The sequence below is a fragment of the Cibotium barometz genome, chromosome 22 (assembly GCF_041138505.1).
Source record: "Cibotium barometz isolate CiBa-2024 chromosome 22, ASM4113850v1, whole genome shotgun sequence".
In the NCBI taxonomy this organism is placed as follows: Eukaryota; Viridiplantae; Streptophyta; class Polypodiopsida; order Cyatheales; family Cibotiaceae; genus Cibotium; species Cibotium barometz.
This window is the reverse complement of record NC_141067.1, coordinates 30,615,080-30,626,841: the sequence shown is the minus strand read 5'-3', so window position 1 is coordinate 30,626,841 and position 11,762 is coordinate 30,615,080. Positions and strand designations below refer to the sequence as shown.

At 38.6% G+C, this 11,762-nt stretch overlaps 1 protein-coding gene across 1 annotated transcript; it reads right to left on the bottom strand.

Moving 5' to 3' along the window:
• Nucleotides 1-9,457: 9,457 nt before the first annotated feature.
• On the bottom strand, nt 9,458-11,345 carry LOC147626531 (uncharacterized). Its single transcript, XM_086816829.1, has 3 exons — nt 11,250-11,345; nt 10,021-11,166; nt 9,458-9,979 (listed from the first exon to the last, which is right to left on the bottom strand). Exons 1-3 carry the CDS (start codon nt 11,343-11,345, stop codon nt 9,458-9,460), a joined length of 1,764 nt encoding a protein of 587 aa, XP_086672955.1.
• Nucleotides 11,346-11,762: the final 417 nt, after the last annotated feature.

Sequence of the window (11,762 nt, the reverse complement as noted above, 5' to 3'; positions counted from 1 at the left end):
GAATTATCTCTTTTCTGGAAAATTTTGCTAGAGCTTCGCTGCAATTACTGGAAACGTTCAATTTTCTAAATTGAATTGAAAACTTGTAATGAAAATATGATAGAAACTCCTCTTTTAAACTAAAATTAATTTATGCATTCATAGCATAATTATAACCATAATTATAAGCATAATTATATTAATTCTCTAGATTAAACTAAAATAACCATTCCTCATTTCTAAAAATGTTAGCATAATCCTCTTTCAATTTAGGATGAGTTAATATGATTTTTCTATATCATAAACAGTTTAAAAGAATTAATCATCCTTTTTTCTAGATTTAGAAATCATAAAAATAACTACTCTCTTTCTCTAGCTTGTCAAGCTTAGATTTTGGGTTAAGATAAAGAGATTATTATTAAGAATCATCCTCCTACCAAGGATCTAGCCATAAGAATGACTAATCTTTCCAAAAGAGAGATTTTCTTAAAATAAACATTATATTTAAGCATAAAAATTAACATTAATCTAAATAGACATTATGAATCTTTGGAAAGCTTGATTTAAAGAAAAATCCATTGCTTAGAAAGCTTCTCAAGCTTTAGAGGGGTTGAGAAGAAGAAAATCATTGTTTGAGAGAATTGAAAAAAAACCATTAAAATAGATTTACCTTTGATTTGGGCTTGTTTCTTTGGCTAGAAGTGAAGCCCCCAAGCAATTCCTTGGCCACCAAGAGGGGGAGAGTAGCCTCCAAGAGAGGATGGAGGAGAGATAAGCTCCAAAGCTCTTAAGAGAAGAGGCAAATTAGAGAGAGAATGAAATATGCTAATTTAGAGATAATACTAGCATGGTATTGCTCCAATATGAAAATACAAAGGAATGAGGGTCTATTTATAGGTGAGGGAGGCCACTAACCAAGTCCAATTAGGTTCTAGAGCCTTCCAGCTTTAGTTTGACTCAATTCGGACAAGATTTGGATCAGTTTGGCCCCTTTTTGATCCAGTTTGCACCAAGAGAGAGGAGAGATGAAATATCTTGAATTTTTTGAATTAAAAAAGCCAAGTAATGATGATGAAAAAGGAACCTACCTCAAGTGGCTTTCCCTCCTTTCCTGAGGTGTCAAAAATGCATCATTTTACCAAAATATCTCATTTTTTTAGTACTAATATACCTTAATTTTTGACTAATAAACCCTGTACTCAGTCAACTCTTCATCTTATGTGAGAATTTACTCATTTTTGGGATATTTTATTTTATTCATTGTATTTTTCTCATCCCAACACTTGGATTAATTCTATTTGGCCCTCTGGAACCTTATTTGGACCTTAATCCAAAAATTTCTGAAAATGTGGACCCTTAGGCTAAGGTCCCTTATACACATTTCAATTAATTACTAATGCACATTGGAAAGTTCATTTGAACTTTTTCTAGGGGAATTCATTTTCGATATCAGGAGAATTTTTGTATCCAAAAATATCTCAATTTTGAATTATCTCTCTCTAGGCCAAAACAGGGTAAAACAAGATCTTTTTCCATTTTCTGAGGGGGGAAATGATTACAAGAGACATAAAGGGAGGTTCTTACACCTTTACATCTCAAAAGCTGGATGGAGGAATCTTACAAGTCAAGTGAAAGGATTTAGGTGAGAGGAAGAAGAGAGGAGAACTCAGAAGGGAGGAAGCAGAGGGAGGAGTCATGGGAGATGAGTCAGGTGAAACAAAGCAAAGAGAGGAGTCATGTGAGTGGATTTAGGTGAGAGGAAGCACAGAGAGGAGTCAAAAGGGAGGAAACTGAGGGAGGAGTCAGGTGAAAGGATTCAGATGAGAGGAAGCAAAGAGGAGGACTCAGAAGGGAGGAATTAGGTGAGAGGAAGAGGAGAGATGCGTTAGGTGAGAGGATTTAGATGAGAGAAAGTAGAGAGAGGATTCATAAGGGAGGAAGAAGAGGAAGGAGTCATGTGAGAGGAATCAGGGGAAAGTCAGTAAGAAAGAAAGAGAGAGATATATTACATTGTCATGATAGAATTACTGAAAGGAGTCCACCATAGAGGAATGAGAGAGAGGAAGATGAATAGAGAAGTCTACCACCATAAGACTTGGAAGGGAAGGAGGAAGGAAGGAGTCTGCCACACACAGGACTTACACATAGAAGAAAGATTATAGCAAAATGAATTGAAGCAATGGGGTCAATGGAGGATGGCTGAGCTAGCATCTAGGCCGTTGATCACCTTGGGTAAAACCGACCCAAAGAGTAAACCAAGCCAATAAAGTAAACCCAACCAATGTTGAGACCCGACAGATCCATAAATTTGGATGAATACAAGGAAGTCGGATGGATGTTCTACATTGTTCCATGGTTGGAGATGTAGGGTATTTGTGAGGTTGGTGTATTAGAACCATGAGTGATCGCACTGCGGTGCTGAAGATTGATGGCCAGCGTGAAAGAGAGAGATGGCAAAGCGCTGAACAAGGAGAGTTGGCAAAGAGTAACAGGGAGTGAGGATGAAGAGTGGTTGGAAGAGAGGTGGAAGATGGGCACGAAAGGAAGGGGTGGGCTATGAGGAAGTTTTATATGTGAATATTTTAATAAAATGATGTATGCATATTTATTAAAGGATCATTTAGAAAAAGAAATATACTTGTTAAATTCCATTATTCACGAATAGAATTATTTATAGTTCTATTATATCCAAGGAAGAAGGAATTTTCATATTATTGGATGTTACCCTTATGATTAGAAATCACAGTTATTTTATGAGATAAATATCTTTAGGAAATAAATCTAAGAATAAATTCAAGTAATTGTGTGCTAGACCATGACCATGTAAGAAAGGTGGGTCACTAAGATGCCTGCCCATCTCTTGAATTGTAAATTAAGCCAAGACTTGTGACCATTCCCATTTCTTCAGTTATTACGAAGAAGGGATAACTGTGTGATTTAGATAATTTCCCCTAAGACCTAGAAATACGTTAGAAATTCGTTTTAAATTGTAATTGATGGATGGATCACCGAGATACGAGATTCGTGATTTTCATTAAGGAAGTCTGGGTTTTGAGAAAAAGGTCTTGTGAAATCAACACTAGAGATGTTTTCTCGTGAAAAAGATTTTGTGAGATGAAGTAAACTCAATGGGAAAATTCTTACTTGCATAGAAACTCTGTTTTTGTAAAGGACTGTCTTACGCCAAAATGTTGGAGGAAGCATTTGGTTTATTATTGTTTAAAGGAGAGTTTACGTTGCAACAGCTAGCGAGGAGTCATCGAAGGACATCTCTCGCGGCAAAGCCTGCCAAGGTCTTGAGACTAGCCTCGATACAGTTAAAAATGGTGCACTTCAAGATGGGAGAGGGCCAATGAAGCGGTCCCTGAGTAAAGTGCTAGGACACCTAAGGAGGATCCTAGAGGGTTCTGACCAGGCGATGCATGGGCTCACGGTTGCTAGGACACCCATGCGTATGTCGAGGGAGATATTCATGGATTGGCGAGAAATTATTTAAGTGAACTCGAAACTATGAAATTGGATCTCGTTGTGGTTGACTAGCTGGTCTTCAATGGAGAGTCGGGATGACACTTGTTCGTAAAAACAATGGAACTAGAATATTGAGGATTATGATGGAAACACTGTGGTTTTATTGCAGTTCTATCTTGAGGATAATTGAATATGAAAAAAAGCAATTTCATATTGGGTGCGTAAGTGGTGTGTCTATTTTATATTACTGTAACTCCTTTTCTTTGTGATATTAGGTTGTATTTCATGTCGATCGAAGTGATCCAAAGTGGTGGTATGTTATACAAGTTTTTCCTCGTTCAAAACATATCTTTCAAGACCAAGATGTGGAGGCCGAATCTCTGGATGAGGTGAAAGTACTACCTCAAATCGGCTCATTGGAAGAAGACGATATTATCAAACGATCTACCACAACCCAAAATAGAATCGTGGCCTTGATGTGTTCTTGGCAATCCGGTAATAAAATCCATGGAAATACTTTCCCATTTATTACCTGGGATTTGCGAAGGATGCAACAACCCAGCCTGTCTAAAGCGTTCAGCTTTATTTGCTTGACAAACTTGACACTTGAGAACATAATCTTCTACATACCCTTTCATCTTTGGCCAATAAAAAGTGTGTTTCACTAACGATAATGTCCTGTGTACCCCAAGGTGTCCAGCAAAAGGGGCGTTGTGACACTCCTTAAGAATCTTAGACCTAATAGATGGGTCGATGAAGAGCATGAGGAACATCAATCGGAAGAAGATGATGAGTCACCTATCAATCATGGCAATGCTTCATTGGATCATGATAGTGATATTGATATTGATATGGAACCCCATCTTTTCATTGAGATTTCATTAGATATAAACATTGATGAAGCAACACATATGAATTTATCATAAGATGGGATAGATTCATGATCTTGACATCGTTTCGCTTCTCAAAAGTATCTTTTTTTTTGGCTCGAAACATGGCTCCAAGGGTTTTAATGAATGTTTTTTAAAAAACCTATATATAATCATTTTTTGTGTTTATGTGACATGTATTTTTAAAATTTAGCATCCAACAACTCTTTGGAATTTCATGATGCAGCAAAAATAGTAGCATATTTTCACTGCTATTTTCGTGGTTCAGTAGCAAAATCACAGTATAGCAGTAAAATTTTAATGTTAAAGATGTTGCTCAGCAATGGAATTTCACTGCTATAAACACTGTGGAGTAGAAAAGTTTCATTGTTAATAGCGCTGCCCACAGCAGCAGCAGCAGCAACATTTCATTTTATGAAGCAGCGAACGAAATCCTCCACATCCTGACAAACAAAGCGCTGCTGAAATGCTAATGTGCCCTCGTCGACATGTTGTAGTGTAAGCTCTATGCATAATCCTTGTGCATAAATCTCTATAAAGTTTTATGGATAAAGCCTTTATGCATAGCTTTATGCTGCATAAATTTATGCATAAAGCCTATGTATAGCTTTGTGCATAGCCTAACGCATATAGGCTATATGGATAAATCCTTTATGTATAGTTTTTATGCATAGGCTATGCATAAAAATCCTTTATGGATAAATCCTTCATAGCCTAATGCATATAGGCTATATGGATAAATCCTTTATGTATAGTTTTTATGCATAGGCTATGTATAGTTTTTATGCTATGTATAAGCCGCTATGCATAGCCCATGTAAAAAGCTTATGCATATGCTATGCATAAAGCCTATGCATAAGCCTAGGTTTAATGCAAAGAGGCTTTATGCATAAGAGTTTTTTAAAATCTCTATGCATAAAGGCTTAATGCAAAGAGGCTTTATGCATAGACTTTATGCATAAAGCTCTATGCATAAGCTTGTGCATAAATCTCTATGCACAGTTTTATGCATAAAGCTCTATGCATAATCTTGTGCATAAATGTCTATTCACAATTTTATGCATAAAGCTCTATGCATAAGCTTGTGCAAAAATCTCTATGCATAAAGCCTTTATGCATAGGCTATGCACTATGCATAGCTTTATGTATAAAGCCTATGTATAGCTTTATGCATAGAGGTAATATGCATAATTTGGTTTTAAACTATATTGTTCCCTTTAATTTAATTGTATCATTTTTTAATTATTTTTTTAGAGGGAGGTTATTGGGTGTGACCAACCAAAAGACCAGTATGATTATGGGTATAGAGCCCCTGATCTGTAATTGTGGACTTGGATTCATACGCGAGGTGTGCGTTTGCACGAGTCCATTGGGGACTCAAGCTGATGAGGTAAGTAACACATAAGCTCTTCTCTTATCTATATGTTGTCTTAATTATTTTATATTTATCTTACTCTTGTTTGCATGTATGATGGATGAAGAGAAAGAGGAAGAGGAAGAGGAAGAGAAAGAGGAAGAGGAAGAGGAAGAGGAAGATTCAGACTATGAATGTGAAGTAAGAGAAGATGAACATGGGCTGGAGGATTCCAATGAAGATTCTGGTTAGCCATCCATTTCTTGTTTTCTTTTGTATATGGCTAAAGAACTTACCATTGCGGTAATGTTTTGTGTGGCCAGCCGCCGTTAATGTTTTGTAATTACTTGAACTTGATGTATTTTCAATAAAATCGAGCAATATAAATTAATTTTTGTTCACTTGCATCTTTAAAGTTTTAATTTGTTTTTAAAGTTTTAATGTGTTTGTATTAAAGTTTTAATGTGTTTGTATTAAATAAAAGTTGGGGTAGATTGGGAAGTCTTGTGATGACTCGCCAGTCTGCCTTAACGTTTTTTTATATTAGGTTAGGAGATCACCTGCAGCCATATTTCACTTCTATTTTTGCTACCGAGAAACAATCTCATTGCAATGAAAATAGTAGCGTTTCTAGCAGCCCAGCGAAATAGGCCTGACATCTCTGTGCCCTTGTAATTACAAAATCATTGCTATTTTCATTGCTAGAGTGCAAAGGTTAACAATGAATTCTTGGGAGTTGAGGGGCTAGAAAGTTACTATTGTGGTCCTATAAGCGAAAAGCCAAACGATGCATTCAATCTAATGGTGGATGTTAAAAAAACCGGGAGACTTTGTGGGCATATTCCTACCATGAAGCCAATCAAACTATTTGGTTGAGAGTGGAATGAGCTAATGTAAATAAATGTAAACAAATGTAAACACTTTGAAAACTATAAAAAAGTATCAACACAATATTGGCCACCCATTTAGCAAAAAGGAGTGTAAATGGTACATAATTGTATATAAATTATTGGAATAAGCATTGGGATGTATAACAAGAAAGACTAACTTTATAAGCAAAGATGTTGATTTCATTGTATGGGCATGAGTGACATTCAAGGGTCAAATAACACCTTGTAGGATCAAAATACCTAGTGTTGCTAAGAAGGTCCAAGAGAGTCTCAAACTAGCTAGTGGAGGAAAATAATCCAATGATCACTTGCAATAGTTTGTGATGTTTCCTATTTGAGAAGTATTGTAACTTTTTTAAAAGGCCTACACGATCACTATCTTTTATGTAGCATTGAGCAATTTTATTTTCAATTAATGTATTCACGGAATGGTATTTTTTAGCAACCATGTTTAGGTCAAATTGCAAGTCTCCAAATTGACATGACCTCGACATTGAGTGGGCTCAACTTTTATAAAAGGTATTTATAAACACCACCACAAACAAAGATTACCAACCTTTGATGAAGATGTTTATGAATATAGAATCAAATTTCTTTCAAAGATATTTACATCATGTGCACACAAATTTTGGAAAAGGTGTTGGCAACACCATAGTCAAAGATATTTATTAACACACAAAAAAAAAGTTCTTGAACGCAATCAAATATATTTATTAACACATAAATTTGTGAATGATCCACCTAATTTAAGATAAAAGATGTTGTAAACCAATTTAATATAACTAAATTGAAGAGCTTGATTATTAAAATATTTCCAAAATTATTGAACTATGGGTAACGTGCATTTCAAGACTCTCAAAATATAGAGCTTTACTCACGGTTACTAAAGTAGTCTTGACTAGTTTGTATTGTGCACAGATTCCAATCTACAATGATTAAATGTAGATAATTGCCTACTAAAAGGATTTTTACTTGGTTGCAAAAATTAAGTAAAGATTTCATTTTTGGGATCAATGCATGTTCTAACTGACCATATGTCACTTATTCATGATTTTGATATTAAGTGAGCATATACCTCCTTTGAAGTTGTGAATAGCTCTAAGCTTGAGGGGTCCTCATTAATGCATTGTAAAATCCTATTTGTTTTTATTGAAGATCTAATGGTTGAGATCTTCAAACTGTTGAATATGGTGGATGATATAAGGCAAGGTCATCATGGAAGAGTAAAAGTGAACATGAAAGTGTTATTAATGTGTGGTTGTGGAATGAAGAATCCTTGAAAAATCCAAAATGTAGCATTTAGTGTAATGATGAAAGTGTTCTTTTCAAGCTAACAAAATTGAGATTTAACTCCACCGTCACTTATATTGTCATACCTATATGCCCCCCACATCTTTTTGTGTTTTATTTTCAACATCAACCTCTCCTCCATTTCTAGACCTTTTTGCACTTTTTTTTTTCCATGAGGTCTTATTCCATTCCTAGTTGCACGCGGGAATTTCACCCGGCTACACACACACACACTCGAGTGTACCACCGTTCTTTATAGTGAGTGGACAAGACGCAAGACGAACCCAACAAGTTAGTCGCTCGGCCGATTGGAGTGAACACCCTGCACAGCTTTGGTAGAATTGGGCATCGTAAGTCGAGTCACAATCTTTGATGTCCATGGCAAATATCGTCCTCTGATCCAGAGTGTAAGCTTGAAGGGCAAGCATTGCACACTGTTGTCATCACCACAGGATCACCAAAGAGGAAGGTGGAAGCAAGCACCATGACGACCGTATGATGACGGCCTAAAGAGTGCGGATGGCTACATACATGCCTACCTATACGCGAACACACCCTTAGTATAAGATGTCCCCAAGAAGATTTAAACCCTAAACCTCCCATAGAAAGTCCAAAGTCTTATCCACTAGGTTGCCGCCTTGCAAACATTTGCAATGTAATTTGGAAACACGAGATAAGTTCTTTCAAGGTAGTGTGGACACATGTTCTCTTTCTCTTCAATGTAATTTGGAAACACAAGATTAGTTCTTTCAAGGTAGTGTGGACACATGTTCTCTTTCTCTTCAATGTAATTAGGAAACACAAGATTAGTTCTTTCAAGGTAGTGTGGACACATGTTCTCTTTCTCTTCAATGTAATTTAGAAACACAAGATTAGTTCTTTCAAGGTAGTGTGAACAAATGTTTTCCCTAAAACCAACCTAGCCCATGCTACGTGTCATAACACCTTAATTGTTACAATGCCATTCCAATAATAGGATGGTGAACATAAAAATAGACAACACCAAGGGAGTTTTCCTCATACCTCTTCTATTTGAAAGAAAGCAGGAAGGGAGTTTCGAAACAAACACTTGCTTGGTACTGGTGAAGATTATAATAGACAACACCAAGAGAGTCTTCTCATACACATCTCCCCTTTTAAAGAAGACAGAAAGGAGAGTCTTCAAGAAGACAGAAAGGAGAGTCTTCTCATACACATCTTCCCTTTGAAAGAAGACAGAATTAAGGAGAGACTTGTCATGCACATCTTCCCTTTGAAAGAAAGCAAGGTAGGAGTTTGTACAAACAAACACTTGCTTGCTACTGGTTGTATATTTACCAAACTACCAGTCGAATGAATTGTCGTAGCTGCCACCGCTATGGTCTAATGAATTGTCATAAATGCCACCACTATTGTCGACAGAGTTGTCGACAAGGGTTCGGGAAAAGACAGGTTTGCTTTAGCCTAGAACTTGTTCAACTTCGGGAAAATCCTTCTCAAATTCTTATGAGAAGGAAATAAAACCCTTTCAAATTTTACAAGTTTTTTTTATATTTTCTAAGTTCACATAGAAAATACCATCTCAAAAATAGCAATTTCCTTCTCATTTAGTGGTGAAAAGGATTTAGTTCCTTTTCCCTAAAATTGTTTTCCCGAACCCTGTTGTCGACGTAGCTGCCACTGCCATAGTCGAGTGAATTGTCGTAGTTGCCGCTATGGTCGAATGAATCGTGGTAAATGCCACCACTATTGTCGACAGAGTTGTCGAGGTAGCTACCACTGCCATAGTCGAATGAATCTTCGTAGTTGCCGCTATGGTCGAATGAATTGTGGTAAATGCCACCACCACTGTCGACAGAATTGTCGACGTAGCTGCCACTGCTATAGTCAAATGAATTATTGTCGTAGTTGCCCCCATTGTGGACGGAGCTGTGAGGATACGAGTTTGGGTTGTAGAAGCAATTTTGGAAGGCCTCATTCACAGCTCTCTGGGTAGCTGCCACCGCTACTGTCTCTATGAGCCGAGTACCGAATTGCGAACCGGAAGCTGGAGGCGTTGGCTGATGGTAACTCGAGAAACGCGGAGGCGCATTAGCTGCGGAGGGTGCTCTCCCCTGGCGCATTGGGGTCTGCGATTCACCATAACCCCTTGCCAACGGATGCCGAGTACCGAGTTGCGAACCGGAAGCTTGTACTGCGTCGGCCGCCTTTGGCCGTCACTACGAGGAGGACGAACATTAACGGAGCGCCCTGCTCCTTGCTCGCGCATCGGGGCCTTCGATGGATAATCCCTTGCGAGCGGATGTTGAAGATTTGCGCACGACAGATGAAGATCAAATTTACAGACCGAGCAATGATATACCCATCTCGTTCCGATTGCGCTGCAAGCGTCGCACCGGAATGAACCACTGTCGTAGGGCAGCTTCAGCAGCAGCTCCAGGCGATGCTGGGGGTGTTGACGATGCAGAGGGCGGCGTGGAAGTGATGCACACATAGGGTGAAGGTCGAAGTTGCAGCTTCTGCAGCTATAGACGAAACCAAGGACGCGTTGGCCGCAGGCGTTGCATGAGATCTGTCGAAGTTCTGCTGGACCGGTGCTATTGTGAAGGGAAAGGCGGAGGTGATGAGGGTGAGCCCAGTGGAGGAGACTTGAGGGAGGTGCGTTGTTCGTTGCACAGGCGGGGTGGACATGGAATTGGCAGTCGGAGCATTCGTGTACAGGTCCTGAGCCTTGAATATAGCAGACGTTGCAGATGAAGCTCGGATGCGATGTGTAAGTGAGCTTATGGATCATTGATGCAGCTAGTGAAGCGAAGCGCGTCGGCGCCTTCGATGGATAATCCCTTGCGAGAGGATGCCGAAGGTTTGCGCACGACAGATGAAGGTCGAATTGACAGACCCGGCAATGGTATACCCATGTCGTTCCGGTTGCGTTGCAGGAGTTGCACCGGAATGAACCGCTGCCGTAGGGCGGCGTCAGCAGCAGCTCCAGGCGATGCTGGGGGTGTTGAAGATGCAGAGGGCGGCGTGGAAGTGATGCACACACAGGGTGAAGGTCGAAGTTGCAGCTTCTGCAGCTATAGACGAAACCAAAGACGCATTGGCCGCAGGCGTCGCATGAGATCTGTCGAGGCTCTGCTGGGGAAAGGTGGAGGTGATGAGGGTGAGACCAGTGGAGGAGACTCGAGGGAGGTGCGTTGTTCGTTGCACAGGCGGCGTGGACATGGAATTGGCAATCGGAGCATTCGTGGACGGGTCCTGAGCCTTGAGTACAGCAGACGTTGCAGATGAAGCTCGGATGCGAGGTGTAAGTGAGCTTATGGACATTGTTGCAGCTAGAGAACTAGCGGAAAGCTTGATGAGGGCAAGGGCGCACGCTTAGCTTGGAGCTTGCAAAACCAGCGGAGCTTGGAGCCCAGCACTCCCAGCAGCTAGATTTAATCTTCTTTTGCAGGCATTCGTGAGGGGAGCTTTCGCGTCGTTGAACGAGTCCATTGCGCGTTGTGAGTGCAAGAACAAATTAGATGGGCCAAAACAAATTAGATACAAACGAGTAGCTTGACCCATCTTGGATGGGCCAAAAACAAAATACATATCTTATATATATATATATGTATGAGTACAGCACAAACTCCCAACAACTTGCAAGACGATTTGAAGGTTGCAAGTTATATATATATGTATATATATATATATATATATATATATATATATATATATATATATATATATATATATATATATGTATGTATGTACATGTATATATATATATATATATATATATATATATATATATATATGTATGTATGTACATGTATGTATATATATATATAATTTTAACTATGATTTTTTTATATACATACACATATGTATATGTGTGTGTATATATATATAATTTTAACCATGATTAAT